This window comes from Thunnus thynnus, chromosome 7 (genome assembly GCF_963924715.1).
Source record: "Thunnus thynnus chromosome 7, fThuThy2.1, whole genome shotgun sequence".
In the NCBI taxonomy this organism is placed as follows: domain Eukaryota; kingdom Metazoa; phylum Chordata; class Actinopteri; order Scombriformes; family Scombridae; genus Thunnus; species Thunnus thynnus.
Window position 1 is genome coordinate 33176311 of NC_089523.1, and position 24436 is coordinate 33200746.

A 24436-nucleotide genomic window follows, 5' to 3' on the forward strand; every position below is an offset into this window, starting at 1 on the left:
ATTTCTCCCACAGAGTTTTAGTGTAACTCTGGTTCACGGCCAGTTTGCTTTGCTGGGAGCCAGTGGAAACATTTAGCACTCTGATAAATAAAAAAAGCCTTTAGTTGTTACTGTGTTATTAGATGAGTTCAGCCACAGTCTGAAAGTGAATGTGACACTAAACTGACTCCAGAACCTGCAGACTGTTACAGCTGGCAGACGTTCATCCTGAAAACTCTCCCTCCGTTCCCACAATCCATCCTCATCGTCATCCCTTCATCCTGCCAAGTCCCAAATACTGCTGCACACACACACACACACGCACGCACGCACATACACGAATTTCCACAGGTCATTTCTTCATCTCTCCATCTTAATTATTGTCTTCTGTTTCTCTTTTTGTATCTATCATCTATTTAAGCCATGATTTACAACTCTGCTAATACTCACATTTAATGCACCGCACATACACACACGATACACAGATTCACACAGAGAAGTCATATTCGAACACCCCGAACAAGTCCAAATTACTTTTTAAATAGAGACATGTGGATCAGTAACCTGCGTGTGTGTGTGTGTGTGTGTTAAACTCAGGAACGAAACTCTACATCAACAAATCAGGCATCCAAAGCTAATCAGTTTTGACCTGTTGTCCCAAATCAACACTTATACTAAGGAGGTTTTTAGCAGCAGCGGCGTTATGCTGGCAAAGCAGATCGGTACCTCTCATCACCGCGCCCGAAATCACTCGATCACCCGTCACATCACACTTGTATTTTAGAGGTGTTTTGTGTCAGATTTGGACACGAGGCGCGTCTCTCAATCTGCCACAGTACTTAAAAACAGAGCTGCAGACTCTGTTTTAATTGTATTGACTTTATTGAACAAAATAGCAACGACAAAAGCAGTTAAACCACCATAATTTAATCTATTCATGCTGATGAAATACCAGGAGTTGCTAATTTTTGATCATCATCACTAGTTGAAATGAATTACATAAATTAAGTACATGGAACTGTTGGCATGCAGACTAACTAAACCTTTAATTAACCAGTTGAATCCTGTCGAGATTACAGGATCTCTTTTGCGAAGGATCCCTGCAGCAATACAGCGACATACAAGCGAACAATTAAAAACATATAAAACATACAGTCAGTCAGAACTCACAGGATCACATGCCTGAAAAGACAGACATGAGGAAACAGATCGAGCTAAGGAAGCAATTACAAATTCCAAGTGAATTTGCCTCTAAACCCTTCACTACATCTTTAAACGCCTTAATCAGGATCAGCTCATCTAGCTGCAAATCTGTCTGCAAACGGTTCCAGGCTGCAGGCGCGGAGAACATTAAGGCCTGTTTGCTAAATTCAGCGCGAACCTTTAGGGACACACAGTAAGAGGGTGTCATTTGTGCACAAACAATAACACTATTCAACACTATTCTCCCACAGTGGAAATCACAAAGGAAATAAAGACAATAACAAATAACAATGGAATTGAAATCGGTGGGAGAATCCTGATGTCGCCGCATTTAGCTTCGCATGCACACGTATTGCACAATTTCCTGCTTGTGTTCAAATGATGTACCGTGTTGTTTTCTTGTAGATTAACTGCTAAAAACCTTGTGTTATAAATATGAGGAAATAAGTATGTAGAATGGATTACAGGCCCAAAGTTCAGACTCTACCTGACCTCTGACCTCACAGCCCGTCCTCACAAGAGAAACGACAGTATACAGCAAAGCGACCTAGAGTTACATTAGCGCCATCTAGTGGCCGTGGTAATCGTGACCCTGCCGAAGTGATGCAGGAGACTCCTGTTCGCTTCCCGTTTCCATTGTTGCCACGACAACAAAGGTTCCGTATCTTTAAGGAAGTAGAAAGCATGTTTCGAGCGATCATTTTTAACCCAAACCGTGATCTTTTCCCTAAACCTAAACAGACCTTAACCACAGCTCTGTCACACCATAAAACATCATTATATTCTAACAGTGATGTGTGACGGTTTTTCAAAAAAGCAAAAAAGACAAACGATGTTGTCCTGCTGATTACTGCTGCTTCACATGGGTCTGCTCTCTTGTTCTTGTTCTGGTCTTTGTATTTATCACAGTAACATCTGTTACATCTGTTCATTTCCTGGTTAATTAGGATATGAAACACTGATCAGATTGTCCTGAAGCACCGAAACGGTCTCTGTTAGACCGACATACAAGAAAAATTAAAAGCTGGAAACCTGTTCTGGCTCCGCAGTGGAAACCGGATCACTCTGGACTGCTGCTGCTGCACATCCTGCATCGTGTCGCCTGAATATATTTACAGGTAAAATTGTTTCTATGTGTTAAACTCTGTGTCTGTAAACCAAATTAACCCTTTTTGGCCCCCAAACTAGAAATCAAACAGCTGCTTTGCCCCATAATGTTTTTTCTGTATTGGTTTCAGTTCAGCTCTGCAGAACATTTCTGCATCACTGCTCTCACCGGGATAAAAGCACATAAAGACAGCGCTGGTGTTTGTCTTTTTGATGAGCTGTTAAAAAGTTTTTCACGGTGGTTTATATGTGCGAGTGAGAGTCGTCACCTGTGTGAGAAAAAGTCCTCAATGAGCAGCGATTAAAAGAGAAATTAAAGTGAGTAATGCAGCAGACAGAACACAGCTGCAGCAGTCAGCTCGGATCATCGTCACGTCGCTTTCCAACAGAAAATGAATATTTATAAAAACCCTCACAGTCAGTTCACATTTCTACATCTCTGCTTTTCGCTGACACACTCCACAAAAGTTTTCCTCTTCTTCTTCTTTTAGTTTCCAGACTCGTTCATGTGTTGAGTGACTTTCTTCACTTGAGACTCTCTGAAACACGTTAACAGCAAACGGCCTCATTTCAGACGCAGAGGTCAGCGGGGAAGAACAAAGCGGTAATATAAGCTCCGTCCAAGTCTACATTCATCTTAGTTATATATTCAAAACATATGTGTTTTATGTGCAGCTATAGTATGTAATGTTGCAGTTTTACACCGAGTCGTTTTCATGACCCCGCGGGTGCTTTAAACCTGTTGGCAACCGATTTGTAAATTTAAAACAAAATCAATGAGCTCATGATCACCTGATCTATTGATTTTTCTCGGGGGACCGGCGCTAGCCTGCCAGTGACGTCTTCCAGCAGCTAATGCTAGCTTGAGAACCTCGCTACGAGAGGACTAGTAGAGGCAGAACACACACTGATTGACAGCCGTGAGATCCCGCCCCTCGATTTTGGCCTTCTCTGATTGGTTAGAAGACTTGAGAAGGTACACACAGGGCTTTGACAACATGTCTCCACATTCAGATAAACTTAAGAGTATATTTCAACAAAAAAATATAAGAAACTTCCATACTGTAGCTTTAAATGATTAATCTATTAGCAAAATAGTTGTTGATTCATTTCCTGTTGATCGACCAATCAATTAGTTGTCTCTTCTCTCATTTATTATTATTTATTATTAAAGAAACGATCAGTAAAATACGGTTCTAACTAAACTACATTTATCAACATCATGAATATCAAAAAAAAAATAAGTGATGGATTCTTTAAAGGTCTGACGTCCTCTCTGACACGCATGTTAAATATTTCCCTGCTCATGTATGCGATGAGGACATTAAAGACCTGAAAGCAGCTGAAACTGGTTATTTCCTCAGCGTGCAGTTTAAAGATAACACACACACACACACACACACACACACACACTCACACACGTCAGAGAGCAGTAACATGAACTGTTGCGGGAGACTGAAAGCTCCTGGAACAATCTCTGAAAAGTTCACGTTTTGTTTTCACTTCCTGGAGCAGATGTTTGTTGCTAGGCAGAAACACGAGCCAAACGTGTGATGACTATCTGAGAGCTGCAGCTCACTGAACAATATATCAGGAAACTCTGGAGCCTCAGCGATTTCAATGCAGGGATTTAACTGCTAAATATATTTTACATGACATCAGAGCCAAGCGTTAAACAGGAGAGAGACGTTAAAAATGAACTGATAGGTCTGCGTGTGTGTGTGAGAGAGAGAGAGAGAGAGAGAGAAAGAGAGAGAAAGAGGAGGAAATCCAAACATCTGACAAGATTTTAAAGATGATCATAAATCAGGAGGAGAGGAGAGGAGAGGAGAGGAGAGGAGAGGAGAGGAGAGGGGAGGAGAGGAGGGGAGGGGAGAGAGGGAGAGGAGAGGAGAGGAGAGGAGAGGAGAGGAGAAGAGAGGAGAGGAGAGGAGAAGAGAGGAGAGGAGAGGAGAGGAGAGGAGAGGAGAGGAGAGGAGAGGAGAAGAGAGGAGAGGAGAGGAGAGGAGAGGAGAGGAGAGGAGGGGAGAGAGGGAGAGGAGAGGAGAGGAGAGGAGAGGAGAGGAGAGGAGAGGAGAGGAGAGAGGGAGAGGAGAGGAGAGGAGAGGAGAGGAGAGGAGAGGAGAGGAGAGGAGAGGAGAGGAGAAGAGAGGAGAGGAGAGGAGAGGAGAGGAAACAAGGAGAGGAGAAAAAGGAGAGAAGGAGAGGACAGGAGACAAGATTAGAGGAGACAATGAAACTGGAGGAGAGGAGGAAACAAAAGAAGGGAAGGAAGGAAGCAAGAGAGGAAAGAAGGAAACAGATGAAAACAAGAGAGAAAATAAGACGAGGAGACGAGGAGGAGGAGAGGAACCAAGAAGCAAAGAGAGAAGACAAGGAGAGGAGGAAACAAGAAAGGAGAGGAAGGGAGTAGAGAGAAGAAGAGGAGATGAGAGATGAGAGGAAGGAAGTAGAGAGAGGAAGAGGAAACGAGAGATGAGAGGAAGGAAGTAGAGAGAGGAAGAGGAAACGAGAGATGAGAGGAAGGAAGTAGAGAGAGGAAGAGGAAACGAGAGAGGAGAGGAAGGAAGTAGAGAGAGGAAGAGGAAACGAGAGAGGAGAGGAAGGAAGTAGAGAGAGGAAGAGGAAACGAGAGAGGAGAGGAAGGAAGTAGAGAGAGGAAGAGGCAATGAGAGAGGAGAGGAAGGAAGTAGAGAGAGGAAGAGGGAACGAGAGAGGAGAGGAAGGAAGTAGAGAGAGGAAGAGGGAACGAGAGAGGAGAAGAGGAAGGAAGTAGAGAGAGGAAGAGGGAACGAGAGAGGAGAGGAAGGAAGTAGAGAGAGGAAGAGGGAACGAGAGAGGAGAAGAGGAAGGAAGTAGAGAGAGGAAGAGGGAACGAGAGAGGAGAGGAAGGAAGTAGAGAGAGGAAGAGGCAACGAGAGATGAGAGGAAGGAAGTAGAGAGAGGAAGAGGGAACGAGAGAGGAGAGGAAGGAAGTAGAGAGAGGAAGAGGAAACGAGAGAGGAGAGGAAGGAAGTAGAGAGAGGAAGAGGCAACGAGAGATGAGAGGAAGAGATAAGAGAGAAGAAGAGGCAACAAGAGAGGAGATCCTTTCATCCTTGTAACTCGGAGCCTCTGTGTCATGGAGGTTAAAGAGTTTAAAGTCTTACTGAGGAAACAAACTAACACAGTTTAGTTTCATTGTAATTTCAAAACCAAACATTCAAATATGACCAAGAACAAGAAGCAACCAGAGCTGATTAAACACGATCTTCAAACAGTCAGTGAGTCACATTTCCTCTGACACAAACGTCTCCGGCAGTTATATTTCATCTGTAAGTTTGCTGACTTCACTGTAATTTTCATGATTTTCATGTTAGTTTTGACCAAACAGGTGTGAAAATATTTTGTCACCATTAATTTTTCCGTGTTCAGAAACTCTTTCTCTCATTATTTAAAGCCTACAAGCCAAACTCCAGATCTGCGGTTTGATCATGTGACTCCAGAACGACACATTCTCTAATCTGGCGTCTCTATCAGCAGTAGTCAACAGGATGACATCATCCGTCGTCACACATCACTGTTCAACAACAACGCTGTGGTTCAGGTCTGGTTCAGGTTAAAATGATCACTTTGTTAAGGTCAGAGGAACATGCGGTGGGTTAAAGTTACTACTTCCTTAAAGTTAGGACATCTTCGTCGTCATGGCTACAATAATAACCACAGGGGTTAAAGGTTAGATGATGATCGTAGTTATACTTTTTAGATGGCAGTTGGCTCTCAAACCTACTGTATGTTGTGATATCTATAACTCAGGATGTTTCTGACTCTGATTTACTTAATAAAACTCTGAGAATATTGGATTTGTTAGTTCCAGCTTGTAAACAGTGTTGACATCAACATCCAAGTCATAATTATTTCTGGAAAAAGTCCGATTTTAAACCCAAATTTCAGTCTCGAACACTTTGGTTTTTATGCAGTTTTCAGGGGGAAAAATCTCTCAGGAGGAGGTCGGGGGAGTTTTTATGTGATTCACAATGTGCCCAAAGTTTAAAATGAAGTCCAGTTTTCACAGTGAAGTATTCTCTAGACTGTGGATGATGTTCCAGTTTGGATCAGTGTGAACAGTTATCAACTATACGAGCGAAGAGGAGGACAGTCAGAAGAGGAAATAAGAAAAATGTGAGATTAGTTGTTTCCTCGCCAGGACTGTTTTATGTTGCAGCACACACACACACACACACACACACACACACACACACACACACACACACACACACACACACACACACACACACACACACACACACACACATAGGAGGTTACACCACAAAACTCTCACTTACATTCTTAGTTAACAAGCTGAAATCAAGTCTGTCATTATAACACACACACACATATATATCTATATATATATATGTATGTATATATTTGCACACAAGGACACACACACACTCCCTCCTCCTCTTCCTCCTCTTGTCCCTCGCTCGCTCTCTCTCTCTCTCCTCGCTGGCGTCAGGCCTCATTTTGTGGCCAGCGGACATCATTAGTGGGGGATTGTGGGAGAAGAAGAGGGAATTCTGGGTGTTTTTTTATGGCGTAACCACAGAGGAGGGAGGGAGGAGGAGGAGGAGGAGGAGGAGGGGGAGGCTGAGCTGGTAGAGAGACAATGTCAGAGGAAGCAGAGAGAGAGATAAACAATAAAGAGAGTTTAATACAACAAAGAGAAACTTAAGACACATAAAAGACAGACAGATGGAAGACAGGCAGAGAAAAAAAGACAGCGGATAATCAGAGACAGAGAGGAAACACTTATTTGAGAATGAGGGCAAGTAGTTTGAGGAAAAATAAGAGAAGATAGATAACACTGTAAGAGATGAAAACAATAAGATAAAGATAAGAAAAGAGAGCGCTCTTAAAGATTCATCTGTTTTGGTTTTTTCTGTCCTGCAAACAGTGGATGGAAGAAGTAGAAACCAAAACTACTACGTAAAAATATTCTGTTGCATTTAAATCCTAACTTAAGTGAAAGTAAATAAGTATTTTCAGCTAAATAAACTTAAAATAACAGAAGGACAAGTTGTGACACACTAGCAGGGTTTCCAAACATAGAACACATTTTAACAGAATTTACAGATTATCAGCAAAAGAAAATCTGAATAAATGTTTGTTTCCTTCCACTCCTGTTGTGTGAATATTAGCAGATAAACAGCAGGTGGCGCTAAATCTCAAGCCGGTGCCGTTAAACCGTCGCAGAAGAAGAAACACACAACAAGATGACGTCATCAGTCAAAGCTCAAACGATGGAAAACATGATGGAAATATGACGTTTCTGTTAGTTTCATGTGTTGATGTGAGGAAGGTTACAGTCTCCTCATCATCGTTCACGCAGTTTAAGTCATATGATTCATGTACGTCATTGTTTATTCACTACGTCTGTTAACATTTACACCTGAAGACACAACTGGCTGAAAACACAGCTATTGATTTTATAAAAGAAGACAAGTTGAATTTTTAACAATATGTTTGTAACAATTTTACAATTATATGTTTTTTGATGTAAAATCTAAATCTCAAAATTAACGTCAGCTGTCACATAAATGTAGTGGAGCAGAAGTATAAAGTACAAGAAAAGTACCTCTGAGTGAAGTACAGTAATGGAGTGAATGTACTTTCCTTCATTAACTACAAAGGAAGTAGTATTAGTATGAAGATTAGTATTTAATACATACAGAACACAGTTAGTTTGTGGTATGGAACTGATACGCAGCACCTGAAGACAAACAGGTTTGTTCAGCAACTGATTCTCAACACTCAGATATCTGAGTGTTCTTGAACGCATCAACAGTTTCCTGAAGAAGTTTAACATAAAAAGTAAAGTTGAGTAAATGTCAAGTCTCTGAAAGATGGAGGTTTTTAGTGTGTGTGTGTGTATATACAAAACATTATTACGTTACTATATTCTTATTCTCTTATAGTTAATTTAGCTGTTTTTTTCATTGGTGTATATATGTTTAGTTTTTTTTAATCCACTGTAAAAGATATAAATATTGTAAGAACGCTACTAAAAATGCATCCTTGCAATAAAGTCTTTTTGTGTTTTCCACAAAGTTTATTTCAGCTTTCTTCCCTCAAAATGCGACAGTATCTTTGCTTTCATCTGTTCGAGTAATTCTCAAAAAACCGACTTTATAGTCAAAATACTGGATTTATTTTCTGTCTTCACGTTGTCAAAACTCTTCAGTGAACAGAGCAGAAAGAGGAGAAGAAGAGTTCAGGGTTTGTTTTTTTTTCTATTCTGGATGAAAACAGAAAACAATACTGAACTGTTGACTGACCACATAAACTGCACATGACTCACACACACACACACACACACACACACACACACACACACACACACACACACACACACACACACACACACACACACAGTTGTACAGAACATGAACTCGGTGCCTATTTGACTGAGTAAACTAACAATCTGAGTGTCACTGCAGTTTTTGTTTACATTTTCCATTTTCCATCTCCCTCCCTCCCTGAAGACAAAATGCTTTACAGTTTAAAGAGATTTTCCTCATGTCAAGTCCAAACCGAAGACTATATATATATATATATATCTATATAAATATATGATGAAGATGGAGGTAGTAAGACGACATTCTGTTTACAGCCTCTCTAGTTTGTTGTGCTACATATCACAACTTCTTGACTTTTTACTACATTGTAAATTTCCCAAAGAGCTTCGCAGTCTGGCGGTTGTGATTTGTAGCACAACAAGCTAGTGAAGCTGTTCCCGCACATGCTCAGTAGCGTCTGCCTTACACAGAACTACTCTCCAGAGACTGAAAACGTGACGCTGTTATTAGTCTTCGGAGCCGTTTCTTCTTCTACTTCTTAATAGTTTCTGGACAACAACGCAGGAATAAGATATATCAGGCTTTGATACACACACAATACTTGATAGTAGATCAGTTCATTAGGTTGGATCCAAACATGAAGACAAATATGAATCAGCAGACATATCACCAGCTCCAGAGACATGTAGTTTACACAATGTTTGAGAAATGAGGGACTGTCTCTCTAACGACCTGCCTCCATCTTCATCTCTTTATCTTCTTCACTAAGTGCTCGATTATAAACTCACGTCAAACAAAGCAGCATCAGTTCTTTCTGTTTCTATTATATTTTATTCTGATTTCACTTTCAGTTTGATTTATTCGCAGGTCCTGTAATGTTTCAATTTTGGACAATTTAACTTAAACAACCCTCTGAGTCTTCACACCTCAGCTGCGCAGCACATTTTATCATCTCAGCTCTTTTCTCATGGGATTTAGCTGCTAAATATACAAACCAAGCCCTGACCCAACATGGCCCCGTGACCCCCCGAACCCTGCGAGCGAGGGCCGAGCCGAGCCCCCCCACCCCCCCCACCCCCACCTCCCCCTGCAGAGCTGGGGCCAAACCAAACACGCAGAGAGAAGGGTCTGGTTTTCATCCTCAGACGAGAGAGAGAGCGAGTCGACTCTTTAACAGAGTGATAAACAGCAGCTGACGGCCGGGCATCTGAGATATGCAGCTTAACTAAACTGATGACGGATAGAGGAGACGGGAGGGGAGGCATTTATGAAGCAACACATGAAGAGGGAAGTGAAAGCTGCTTTATCAGCTAAGCCATTTTATTCATAGTTTTAATTGTTGTATTAAAGTTAAAACATCCTGAGACTGAGCTGCTTGTGTGTTTTGTTTCCCAAAAACATCTCAAGGTTAAAATGATCCAAAATCCATTTCACAAATCATCTTAAGAGATGTTTCCCCAAAGCATCGTAACTGAAGACGATTAACGAGCGACTCTTAAACACAGGCATTTAATTGTTTTTGTTCATTTGTACAACCGACACACAACAACACGTCATGGCAGCTCCAGCCCCCCCCCCCCCCCTCACATCAGTCTCTGCTCTGGAGCCAAAGAGGGAGGTTTTTATTTCCTTCTTTCATCAGGACGAACCTACAATTAGTTGCCAGCAGCGGAGCCAAGACCGACCTGCTGCCAAACTCCGCTGCTTCAGGTGTGTTTGATTTACGTCCCGTCGGAGGAGGAAACAGCGAGGGACGAAGCTGCAGCTCAGGTCAAAGTAGCCAACGCTTTGATACGACAGAAGTCCTGACAGCAGTTTATCAGCGACGCCGTCACCGCGGTCCAACATAAATACTGACTTCTATTCTCTTTAGTGTGAGGAGACTGGATTATCTTTATCTCTAACAGACTCCAGGTCTGAAATAAAAAAAACTCTGTGTAATGAATCATTTATATATTTTATTTTCAACTATCAGTAAAGGTGAAAAGAGCATAAATAAATCAGGAATACTGAAATGTTGAAGTTCATTTAAGGCTCCTTTTATGGTGCATTTGTTTCAGTGGGAGACATCATATCATTGGACATATTATCACGTGTTATAGTCTGAAAAGTGAATTAGTCTTTTTATCTCATTATAGGATTCCTCTTTAACCCTCTAACATACACCTCCCTGGAGATAACGTATTTTAATAGCTGTAAAGGTCGAGCATTTTATCTGGAATTTTTTCACAAAAGTTTCTTTTCTGAAAATGTAAAGACACAAATCGAATCTATCAGGACATAAACATAGCAATTTGTGTGTGGTAGATTAGAAAGCCTGTTTATTTCCCTTTTAAATGGTGCCACATTTGTAAGGAACATGCATTTGTGGGATGAGCAGCAGAGATGAGTATGTGGGTTGCGCCCATGAAAAATATGCCAAATCTTCTCTGCCAATGCCAAACAGCTTATTCTGCCATTGACTCTTTGCTGCGGGATGGCATCCCATTCGTCAACCAGCATTTGTCGGTTTGTGGGGGTTTATCAGAGACTACCTCTAGAATTTGGGAGTGGAGAGGATGGAATGGCCTGCCAGCAGTCCTGACCTCAACCCCATTGAACACTTGTGGGATCAGCTTGGGCGTGCTGTTCGAGTGACCGACACAACCACTGACTTGCGACAAATGCTGGTTGAAGAATGGGATGCCATCCCACAGCAGTGTGTGACCAGGCTGGTGACCAGCATGAGGAGGAGGTGCCAGGCTGTTGTGGCTGTGTATGGTTCTTCCACATGCTACTGAGGCTCCTGTTTGTTAAATGAATAAATTGTTAAATTGCCAATATGTCTTGTTTCTTCAATCTTCAATCATCCAATCCACCAAACACCAAACAAGAGTCAATGGCAGAATAAGCTGTTTGGCATTGGCAGAAAAGATTTGGCAAATTTTTCATGGGCGCAACCCACATACTCAGCTCTGCTGCATGTTCCTTACAAATGTGGCACCATTTAAAAGGTAAATAAACAGGCTTTCCAACAGTGAAAGATTTATTGCCAAGAGGCATTGTTACAACAAGGAAATAATCAACCAAACACAACTTCCTTACTTTTTGTGCTGTGTTTATATTCATGGCCGGGATTTTAGAAAAACTGACATCATGAGAGTTTTACTTTCTGTTCATTTGATTTTCCGACATGAAGGTCTAACTGATGTTTCCACACTGCCAGGAATGTAATTCCGTGGGTTAAATGTTATATCCTTTATTTGTTTCTCCTCAAATTTAAACATATTCAGTCTACTGGAATCAGCTTATTGAAATCACTGTATCTCCAGTACTCCAGTACAATTTGTCTGCAAAACAAGAAGGTAGCACTTCCTATGATTAAAACACATATTAGTTTATGGGAGACAAGAGACAAGGAACATGTGAAACAGGAGGATCAGAAGCTGAAAAATCTGAACAGAACTTGGAAGCTTTGTCGCGATTCGCGAGAAAAACTGACGGAAAATAGATGCAGAGGTGCGTTAGGAAGTTTAGTCTTTACCAGCTGTGGATAAACGTCTGTGAAGGAGATTATTATTATTGCAGACTCCTGGATCCTTCTTTTGAAAGAACCTTGACTCCAAGACTACAGGTACAAACAAAAAATATATATACACAAGCATCAAATACAGATGTAACGCAACATGAAAACAGCAGTATATGTTATTCTGACAGTTTATGATGTATTTATAGAGAAAACTACAGGGTTTTCCTGTTCACTTCAACATAGTCAGAGGTTTCTTCAGCAGCATCTCGTGGCCATTAGAGCAACTGCTGTTAAGCCTCAGTGGTTCACAATTTAGACATGAAAGCTAAAGGTGAGACAGGCTCATGAGCTGTTCATAGAAAATTATAACTGTCTCAAAATGAAAGTATTGAGATTGTATAAAAAAAAAAAAAACCTTTTAAATCAAAAGAGTGTGATCCGTAGCAGCAGACCACCCTGCAGACCCGCATCACTAAATCACACAGTATTTACTGTTGGCTGTCTTCTATGTGCTGCCTGTAATGTGCAATAACTCACGGTGGGTATTAAGCTATAAAAACATACCTGAGTGCAAAAGTTTAACACGTACGAACTCCTCAGACTTTGTGTTTGATTTACGGCTGCCTGTGCGGTTAAAATGCTGCAATCGTATAAGTTTCATATGAAAGAGCTGCAGTTTATTTTACATTTCTGTTTATCTGATCCCAGCAGCAGTGTCTTCTACAGACCACTGTTTCACCACACAGACTTTTACTTTTACTTTCTAGAATTATGTAGCAATAATAACTCAAGCATCTCCGAGCAGGAAATCAGCCCAAAACTGGCCAAAAATCCTCAGAAAGAAGCATTTCATCAACTGTCTTAACCTGTGATTGACACTTAGAGAGGTTTCCAATTTGCTGCAGGAGATGGAGCTCAGACAGAACAATCTGTAGGAGGAGAGATGACTGGGATGCTTGATGAGTTTTGGAAGCATATTAAAAGATATCGTTTGGAGAGGAACGTTGGGCGGGATGCAGAGGAGAGCACATACTGTCTCTACACAAAAACTCCTCTACAGCAAACTTCACATTCTGCAGTCATGAATCAGACTGTGAAACTTTGCTCTTACAGCAGCTCAGATAATGACAACTTAATGATGAGAACGCACTATAATTCATGTGAACACAATAACAATAATAACCCTCAAAGCGACGCCTTCTTTCTTTTCTTGGGCCAAATTCTGATGCTCGACAGGTAGCTTCAAACCTAAATTATAGCAGGCTGTATAATATTTAACATTTATTTCATTACAGACATGATGCTTGATAAATACGAGTCCTGATCCAGTTTATTACATAAAACAAATACATTAGATGTTATTATATATGAGATGAATACACACACAAGTACACACAAATACACATTGAATCTATAGTCACTAGAGGAGGAATGTGTGTGTGTGTGTGTGTGTGTGTGTGTGTGTTTAGGTTCAGGTGAGGGCGAGAGGCTGAGGAATGTATTATGTCATCAAAGGTCCTCATAAGTATTGCAGTAGACATGTGTTTGTGTGACATAACTAATGTGGCTGGTGACCCCTGGTTAGCATGAAGGGGTTAAAGGTCAAACCCTAAATAACAGTGAACAAGAAATCTGAGAACACAGAGAGAGAAAGAAAGAAAGAAAGAACCACAAATAAAGCAGCAGTGAGTTTATGAGTCTTTATTTTCCTTCAAAGCTGAAATCTCAAAGCTAGTTTCTACAATAACGGTTTTATTTGTAACCAGACGCATCCCCTCCATTTCTTTGTTTGTTTGTTTTTGGCATCATTTATTTCTGGCATTTATTTTTGGCTTTAAAAGCATGCCGATGAGCAGTTTCTGTTTGACACTGAAGAAAACCTAAAATCCTGATAATTCTCAGGCAAGTTTTGGACTTATAAGGATCATCCTCAGAAACCGTAGGTCACACTGCATCTAAAAATATGTTTATCATGTCGGCACCTCGGTTGACAGTTTTAAGAAGCAACTCAAAACCCACTTCTGTGACCTTGCCTTTAATTGATTTTGTTTTACCCCTATGATTTATCCCTTCTCTAGAATTTGTCTTTTACTCCTTAACTGATATTTATCCCGTTTAATATGTATGTGTGTATGTATATGTTTATGTATGTATATATATATATGTGTGTGTGTGTGTGTGTATCTATGTGCATATGTATATATCTGTATCTATGTTTTATATTTCTTTTGTAAAGCACTTTGAGCTGCATTTTATGTCATGAAAGGTGCTCTATAAATAAAGCTTATTATTATTATTATTATTATTATTATGTACAGGCTTGACTGACGTAGGACCCAGACAAGGGGTACAATGTTTTATACAAATTGCTGTAATAAGGCACTGAAGGTTTTAAAGGGTCACTACGCAGGATTTCTGGGTTGCTGTTTGTAAACGCACCAATCAAAGTCGGCCCCTCCTCCCTCCTCAGCTCAACGACCACACAGCTGCACACTTCTAGCGGGTCACAAGTGATGATTGAGAGGGATTACGCTTGTATGAGTCTATACTATAGACTGTGTAAAAATATGGACGTAGTTACCGTGACGTCACCCGTCACCATCTTGGCAGTGCGTGACGCTGCCTCACTCCCAGCCAATCAAAAATGGCCAAAGAGGCGGGGCCAAATGACTGAAACAAGCCACCTAGCGGCTGGCGGACCTGTCACTCAAAGCAGCCATGTCCTTCATTATGCAGAACTTTACGGCTTAATAAAATTTAAACGGGTGAGTTATAAAAAAATTCACCTCCCGTACAGTTATCATGAAAGGAGAAATTAGCTACAGAGACCAAAACCGTTGTTTGTACCAGGCTGTAAACATGTTTATTTCTGCTGTAAAGTTGGGTATTTTAACATGGGGGTCTATGGGGAATGACTCACTTTTGGAGCCTCAAGTGGCCATTCAAGGAACTGCAGTTTTTGGCACTTCTACATTGGCTTCATTTTACAGCCCTGGAGGTTGCAGCTTGGTCTTTACATTGTTTTTTGGAAAATCCTGCATAGTGTACCTTTAACCTTTTAACATCCACCGGGTTGCCGGTGACCTGCTTAAGCCAGTTGTGCATCACGCAGTGGCACAATTTGGCCAGTTGGAGATGATTGGAGAGGTTCAGGGACACCAGTGACACCACAAACTAAAAACTCCCATAAGCTTAGAAACCTAGAGGTCTGGAATATTATAAGGTATGTGTTGATATGTCTGCATGGTTCTGGCATAAAGCATGTCCTAATTATTGTTATCCAAATATGACTCACGATAGACACTTTTTTGAGCCTTATTTGAACTGATGTAGTTTTGTTTGTGTTTTAGCCACATGCTAAACAAACACATTTTCAGAAACTAGAAGATGAAGCCTAATTCATGCATCATGGCTTCACAGTTCTTCTGTTATAAGCTTTTCCATTTGGGTGTGCCAAATAGGTGAAATTCTATAAAAAGAGTGGATGTTAAGGGGTTAAAGTACCTGAATTTCCTCTAATATTGACATTCTTGCCTCAAGGTTGAGGTTGGGGGAAATTCATCTCAACATCATAATAAAACAATTCAAGAATAAACACAATAAATAAGAACACACACACAGACGCTGGCGTAAGATAAAAAAATCACCAGAAAATTAGTATAAAAAATTTTCACTCTATTAAAAAACTGCAGTTTTCGGGCAAAAAAACCCATCTGAAACATGCACACCTTATAAATAAATTACAAACAGACGCATCTCCTCACTTTACATGCTTACAAACAAGCAGCGGCAGTTATCTGAGGGCCTCTCCGCCCTCCGTGAGTTGTCCGTTAATAAGTCTGGGGATTAGTTTGACTGTAAAAGCAGCTTTATACAGTCTCATTATAAAGAAAGTGAGTAGAAATCAGCTTGTGAGAATTTAAAGACGTTGGCATGGAGTTGTGAAGTCGGAGGAGTTATTTCGGGCGCCTGCATCACTCAGAGACGCTCAGCTCTCTCTCCTCTACGGCTCGTTATAACATCAGTACAAAAGATGAACAGCTGTGTTATAAAATATCTGGTTCTTTGATAAATAATTGAAGCTTAAAACTTTATTTATTCAGGTATGTTTCACTGAGAGGAAGCCCTCTCTTTTAACAGGAACATCCTGACCACATTCACACCTGGAAGTTGCCCAGTTCAACCACAGTCTGACCTGCTGCCACTGGAGCAGCTCACTGGGGCAGCTGGGGGTTCAGCGTCTTGCTCAAGGGCACCTCGGTGGTGGTAATGAGGGAGGGGAAAGTGCTGCTTTTTTACTTTCCCACACAGATTTATCCTGCCGGTCGGGGAATTGAACCCCACTATAAGCCTGCTGACATAAAAACTTTGAGGTAGAAGTAAACTACAATTCCCAAGATGCAGTTCAGCAAGAAACATCCAATCACTGAGCTTAAAGTTCTGTTAGGTGTCCTGCTAAACTTAAATCTATTCAGTTTTAAGTTTTGCATCAACTGTGGGTGAACTACAGCTCTGATTCACACCTCTGACTGGCTTCTTCCAGCAACAGCAGCCGAGGCTCATGGGTATTGTAGTATTTAGAGCCATCAGCAGAAATGATGGACAAAACCTGATTTCTGAGAGACAAGTTGAAAGAACTGGTGTCGAAAACATAAACCTACATGATCGATGAGAGTTCTGAGTTTCAGTAACATTGATGATATAGTTGAAGGAGAATCGTCCAATAAGAACGTTTATGAACTACAGACACTCTTTTAGTCGCTGCACCACAAACGACCACTGAGACAAACTTCGTTACATTAAAAAACTTCCATATTAACACCATGGATGTATTAAGACCTGAAGATGAGACCTGGTCATAAAATTATAAATTGTTCACCTGGTGCAAAAGCAAAAGAAGTTTCTATCTTCCTGGTTTGCTTCTGTATTGTGCGGCCCTTTATGATGATGTCACATAATTAAGGTCAAGGTAATTTTTTCAAATGTAGCTGGAGGTGGCTAGCTTAGCTTTAGCACAGATGTATTATATTCCTTTAGCTGAGGAACAGAAAGAAACCATGTTTTAAAGATAAAACAGTAGAAAACAATCTGAAGCTGAGTCTCATTAAGCAAACACACACACAACCAAATGTCCATCCTCTGGAAGGCTGTAAAGACTTTTTATCTGCTGAACATCCAGCAACGCTTCAGGTGTTCTGCGTTTGCTCGTCGTCCATCTGTGATGCAAACTGCAACTACAGAAGTTACGTAAACATGATAAAGCTTCCTGCGGATCTGATTTGACTTCCTGGTGTCACGTAATAACGAGTTTCGCGTCAACAACGCTCGCTCTTGAGCTGCGAATTTTAAAATTCTAAATAACTTAAAAAGAGCACAGGAGGCTTCAACATCACCCTGATCCGTCCCAACGATCAGTTTTCTCGTTTTTCCACAATCCCAACCCTTTAACTTTTGGAAAACTTAAAGACATAATTTCAAAGTCAACGTAGGAAGTTTGATTAGTCCGACTCTGAGCTCTCCGAGTGTTTTTGGTCCTAGTTGAACTTTCAACACGAGTCCTCTGAGACGCTTGATAAATATGTTTCTCTGCAATACAGCGAGCGACCACTGAGTCTTATGCAGCTCTCTTATACATCCATGATCACACATGGCCTGTCATACACACACACACACACACACACACACACACACACACACACACACACACACACTGCTGAATGGTGTCATGTTTGAACTATGCTGGATGATGTAGCCACTCTGGGCTTGTTATGTCTATGTGTGTGTGTGCGTGGTGTGTGTGTGTGTGTGTGTGTGTGTGTGTGTGTGTGTGTGTGGGAAGGAGGGGGTTTTCTTATTTTCTCTCCTTTCTAGGACAAAAGAAAGAAGGAGAGAAACCAGGTCAAATATTTTTATCAAACTCTATGCGACCCTGAGACACACGGAGAGAGAGAGAGAGAGAGAGAGAGAGAGAGAGAGAGAGAGAGAGAGAGAGAGAGAGAGAGAGAGAGAGAGAGGTGCAGGAGGTTTGAGGGGATTTCGGAGAGCTGTAATTACTTCTTTATGAACTAATTAACTTCATTAACTTGAATCTAATTAACTGACAGCAGAGGGGGAGAAAGAGTGAGAGAGAGAGAGAGAGAAGTTAGGAGTCTCTCTCTCTCTCTCTCTCTCTTGCTCTCATACAATATTTCCCATGAGAACCAGGGGCAGGAAGTCTGGATGGAATGAAAACTCTGTGTGTGTTTGTGTGTGTGTTTGACTCACACATTTGTGCTTTTGTATTTGACTCATGAGTGTGTTTCTGTGTGTGTGTGCGTGTGTGTGTGTGTGTGTGTGTGTTTCTGTGTGTGTGTGTGTGTGTGTGTGTGTGTGTGTGTGTGTGTGTGTGTTGGAACAAACACAAAGAAAGTGAAGTGTGAAAACAGGACTCTCAGTAGGGTGGAGGGGTGTGTGTGTGTGTGTGTGTGTGTGTGTGTGTGTGTGTGTGTGTGTGTATGTGTGTGTGTGACATATTTTAACAGCTTCCTTCCCAGGCTCTCCAAGCAACCCCCCCCCACCCACCCTCCCTCCTCCCACACACACACACACACACACACACACACACACACACTCTCTCTCTCTTCTTCTTCATCTCATATGTCCAGCGTCATTTTTTTCAAAGTGCAGCCTGGACTGATTGATCGTTTGATCGGGTTTGCGTTCGAGTATATATTACATGTTTTGCACATTCCTAGCGTTCTGTTTCATTATAGACACTAGACTTGGACCTTTTCACAGTTTGCTTTATTCATCTTTTCATTTTTGTCACAAAAGCCGAATCATAAATACTGGAAATGAAAAAAAAACAAAAACCCTGAATCACTTCAGTGACGGGAGGGTTAGAGTGCTATTTTTCATGCATTGTACTGGAAGAACATCAACTTTGAGGTTATTGCACTTAAACGACATCAATCTTTTGTGTTTTAGTGTGTTATGAAATTCCCTGTTGCTTATGAAGTCTATTATTTATGATAGCAGTGGCGTCATTGTTAGCTGGTGCTCATTTAGCAGTCATTGTTGCCTGACTGTTTAGCTTCCTGCAAAGTCTCAGAGAAGCAAATCAGCTCACATCTAAAAGCATCTTAAAACCTTTTCTTCTGCTTTCTTTTCTTTGTGGGTTGTCTTTCTTTCCCCTTTTCTTCTTCCTGTAAGACACTCTTGTCTTGAAATGTGTTGCATATCTCGTATGCAGTTTGCTCGCTTGCTAAACTTCTGCATGAGTGAGTTTATTTAAATGTGAAGCAGCTTCACACTGCACATAAAAAATAGGCTCATTTGAATGCTGCTGAATTTTAAAAAGATAAAAATCTTGTTCTTGTTTTGGTTCAGACCACACTTAAAGGACGGGTTCACAATTTATTCAAGTGTGTTAAACCAGCAGTCAGATGTCTGTAATCATTCCTCCTGTTCATACTGGATATTAAAAGAATCCACAGTGTGTCCACACAGTCATTTAAAAGTAGATGTGAAGCTTCTATTCAGCTTCAGCAGTCTGAGTTAGTCATATCAAGTGGATATCTGACACATTTACAGTCTTTTTAGCATCAAATTCCCTCTTTGTGTTTCCTCGGACAGTGTTTCCCTGTTGAGCTGCAGGTGGAAGTATAGTAACAAAAAGAGGAACTTTGGCACTAAAAAGACTGTAACGTTGAAAGATATCTAAACATAACACAAGAAGTAAGGAAATTTGTGTTCGGTAGATTATTTCTAAGCTTTGTAACAATGGTTCTTGGCAATAAATCTTAAACTGTTGGAAAGCCTGTTTATTTCCCAAATCAGAGAAGATTTGGCAAATTTTTCATGGGCACAACCCACATACTCAGCTCTGCTGCTCATCCCACGAATACACGTTCCTTACAAATGTATTAAAAGGTAAATAAACAGGCTTTCCAACAGTATAAGACTTATTGCCAAGAAGCATTGTTACAACAAAGAAATAATCTACCAAACACTAATTTCCTTACTTTTGTGCTCTGTTTACTTGATTTGACTCATTTGGACGCTGAAGCTTCATATTAGCTTCAGATAAACTTTCATCACTTCCATTGTAAGGTCATTATGAAGGGATCTTCTAATGGTCAGTATGAACAGGAGGAATGATTACAGCAAGAAAAACATGTTTCACTGTTCATTTGAGCTCCTGGCTGCAGGTGAAATTACATAAACATGTATTTATTTGTGACAAATATGTGACAATTACTTCCTCAATTAATCATTTTGTTGATAAGACGTCAAAAAATAGAGCAAAACGCTCGTTTATATCTTCAAAAGTCTTGTTTTGAGCCGTCCAAATCCAACGATGTTCAGTTTTATTATCACGTCTGACAAAATAAAGGTCATTTTTGGGGACTTCCTGTTTCGAGATGAACAGTTTGACCATCAACTCAGCCTTTAAACACACACATGTGAGCAGTGACATGATCATCTGCTCTCCAGTCACTCTCTCTCTCTCTCTCTCTCTCTTTTTCACTAAACTGATGAGGAAGAATCTGGTCTGCAGTCTGTAAGTAAAAAAAAAAAAAAAAAAACAACCACAATGCACTGCAACAGAGAAGCCATGCAGGCTGTTTGGCTGCATGTGAACATACCAGGAGGGAACGCAGCTCGCTCGCTCAAACTAGCGTGACACAGAAACAGACACACATACTCTCTCTCTCTCTCTCTCTCTCTCTCTCTCTCTCTGGGCTGGAATATCACTCAGCATTCCTGCTCTGTAAAGCCTGAAGAATCTGGTTCGGTCATATGAGCTCAACAGCTGCCGTCTGCTGCACGCTTTCATCCCCCCCAAAAAAACCCCAACAGCGCACTTTTTTTTTTATCGTGGAATCATCCCGGTGGGAATCAAACCCGCAGCCCCTGGCAGCAGCGTCGGTGCCTTGCTCGGTTTGTTTCTTGCCTCTCTGCAGCAGCTGAATGTGTTTCCACTCTCGCTGCTGCTTATCTCTTCGTCTGTCTCTTTTTCTGAGACTCCGAGAATGAAATGAAATGTGTTACCCACAAGATATTTTCCAGACTCGAAACCCCTCCGACCGGAAAAAAAAACTGCTGCCTGATTTTCTTGTTTCAACAGCGGAGCAGTTTTTCATGATTAAATGAAAAAAAAAAAAAAAAAGTTAGCTCATGCTTTATGTCACAATAAATGCATTTCATGTTCACACCGAGCAGCATGATGAAATGCTTAAACCAGAGAGGAAGCGCCTGAGAGAAAGCATCACAAACGTCCACGAAGCCGCTCTGAAACATCTGTTGCTCTGTCATTTAGCATCCGAGCTAAACTGGGGGGTGGGGGTGGGGGGGGCGTTAATCTGGACCTGATTGTTGCTGTCAAATGGAGCACAGGTTCAGCTGAACTGCAGCTAAACCGGATTACCTTGAGATCCACAAGACACTGATGTTTCAGTGGAAACGCAACATCATAGTTTAAATAAAAAAGCCTGATTTTCATTTCATTAAATTTGGCAAATATTTAGAAATAGCTGTGTAGAAATAAGGTTAGCTTTCCTCTTTTCTCTCTCTATGTGTTTGTTTCTGTCAGTTAAAGACTCTAAAACCCTTTTTTCTACATTTAAGACACTGACTTGCAGCGTATCTCCATGGAATCAGCCTCGTAAGTACACAGATGCTTGTATATCAGCTCCGATGGGACCAGGCTATAATGATGATGCACTATGTTCTTCTTCTCTGGATGTTTGCTGTTGTTTACAAATGTCCTTTGTTCACTTTGCTTTAGTAGTTTGTTTAAAAATGTCCTTGTCTCACATTTGCCAGCAGCAAAAAATCAATAAGCTAAAACGTTTTATCTGATATTACATCCTGTCACAGACTGTTGATCTGCAGCAGACAAACACTGAACACAGACACCTTGTCGTAGCTCTCCGCGGTTCAGCTCTGTTTTAATTTGTGATCTTTTAACGTCTGATTCTGCACAGAGACACTTTTATCTTCAAATATTTTATAATTAAGCTGTTTCTCAATTTGTTGTATGTTCAGTGTTATTCAGTAATATTTGATTCACACTCGTTGCTGCTTCTATAAAACCTTGTTCTCACTCTGAAGATTAAACTTCTCTCTCGTCTGCAGCAGCTTTATGTTAAATATCAGAGTTCTGTTTAAGTGATTCCTACAGGACACAGCAGGTAGTTGCAGGTGCAGTTTAAACTTCAGCTTCTTTAAGAGATTAATTTAAACCGTCTTAAACCTTAAACTGCAGCTAAGCTAACGACGGAGCAATAAGACCAAACGTCTAGTTATCTGTTGGAAGAGAGGTCGAGATATTCATGATTTGATTGTGTTTCTCCACAGAAGAACCTCTGCAGGCAGCCGTGTCTTGCTCATGGGCACATCGAGTAGAGGTGAGCAAACAGAGAATCAGTCGCTTTTTAGCCTTGAAGCTTCTCTCACATATGAATGAAATCTCAGACATTCAGCTGTTCGTCCAGCAGGATGCCGCCTCAGTGAAAGACAACAGATGTCGGTCTAGTTTAGTATCTAACTGAATGAAACTATTTGGACTAAAGGGTGAGACTGACACGATCGCTCATCTTGAAAACAAACAGACTACATCTTCGGGATGGAGGTGACTCACCTGTTGAACTCATAGATGTCCTCTATGTTGCAGAACAGAGTGCTGACCTGCTCCGGTTTCAACGGCAGAGCGCCGCAGTCGATTATACAGCCGAGATAATCCTGCAGACACACAGAGAGAGAGAGAGAGAGAGAGAGAGAGAGAGAGAGAGAGAGAGAGAGAGAGGCTGTCAGTCAAAATGTGAAAAAAAGCTTCTTTATTGGTAGTTTAACTGTCTTGTTTGGTTTGTAACAACGTTCCTGGTGTCACCAAAACACCCAAAGTTCCTTCACAAAAATGTTTTCCCATTCAGTTATGACTTTATCGTTTAATGAAACCTTTACTGCACATGGCAACGCGTCATGGAAACTATTTTCTTTTACAGCAGCTCGTCCTACTGCGCTGCTGCACGGTGTTCGGTGATGATGGGACATTTTTTTGGGGGCGTAAACCATCTGTTGAGGGCGTGTGTGTTGTGTGCATGTGATCAGCAGGAAGCTTGTTAAAGGGACATATTCTGTCATTTATGTACCAGTGTGATGTCACATGTTAAACATGCTCTAAGTTCCAAAACTTTCCTTAAAAAAAAAGCCCAGGTTTCAGCCGACCTGAGAGCTTCGTCAGCAGCGTTTCATTAACTTCCTTCGTCATGATTAAACACACGTCTGTTGCTGAGGTCGTTCACGTTGTCCAACATGTACGGATGGATTTGAGAAGTTGACATTTGGAGTAAAGAAGAAAAAGAAGTGAAATCCTGCTACTATAGTTTGTTTACGTAGCCTCCGGATCCAGAGGAGGAAGCTTCCTGAAAGCTGACCAATCAGAACAGAGTGGGCTCATCAGGAGGGCGGGGCTTAAAGAGACAGGACGGCCTGTTTCAGACAGAGGCTGAACTGAGGGGCTGCATAAAGGACCAGTAGAAGATAAATAAGGAGTTTTTAACTGGAAATCATGCAAAGATATTCCAGTAGAGCCCCAGAATATTAATCTGGAGGCTGGAAATGTGCAGAATATGTTTGTAAATGGAGAGTTTATTATTCCAGTAATGTTTCGTGTCTTGTGACACTTCTGTGCACAAAATACTAACTTGTGCAAACGAGAAAATATCATCTTTTGGGATTCTAGTTTACGGTCTGTCATCGCTTTGCTCAATATTTATTTGTTGCATCTTCCTTTGGGCCTTTGTGAGAGACATTTTCATTAGACAGAAGTCTGACGAGATCTTTATAACTTGTTGAAATATGTTGAGAAAGTTACTGCAGGACAGTTAATCCGTCACAGAGAGTTTATTCCGAAAGCAGAAGACAAAACAAAACAAAACATGAACTTTAGAAAATGATCAACAGAAATGTAAAAGTTGTAAATCATCAGTTTAATAACAGCAGACTTCTGTCACAAACTTCAGACGCAGCATCCGGCCTCGTCTATCAAACCTTTCAGTATAAAGCCGACGAGCGCGAAACAGGAAGCCACCTGTGCTGAGGCTGGCATCAGACAGGAAGTCAAACAGGAAGCAACACAGACGAAAAACAGGAAGTAAATATGTAATGGAGAAACTGAAGCTGATTATCAGAGTGTTGTGATCTTTATCTGAAGACGGAGGATGAAAGCTCATCATGATGATGTCTGACAGGTGCAGGAGAGAGAGAGGAGGCGGGGCTAAACAACGCACCTGTCTGACACCTGCTGATTAAAGCT

The 24436-nt window shown here is 41.0% G+C and overlaps 1 protein-coding gene across 9 annotated transcripts in view; it reads right to left on the reverse strand.

The window, feature by feature from the left end:
* plekhg2 (pleckstrin homology domain containing, family G (with RhoGef domain) member 2) overlaps positions 1-24436 on the reverse strand; it is a 126159-nt gene that overhangs the window by 47952 nt on the left and 53771 nt on the right. For all 9 annotated transcript variants that reach the window (XM_067595578.1, XM_067595577.1, XM_067595576.1 and 6 more), the window contains one exon: positions 22760-22860. In XM_067595578.1, coding sequence (XP_067451679.1) covers positions 22760-22860 — 101 coding nt within the window. The remainder of the gene's footprint in view (positions 1-22759; positions 22861-24436) is intronic.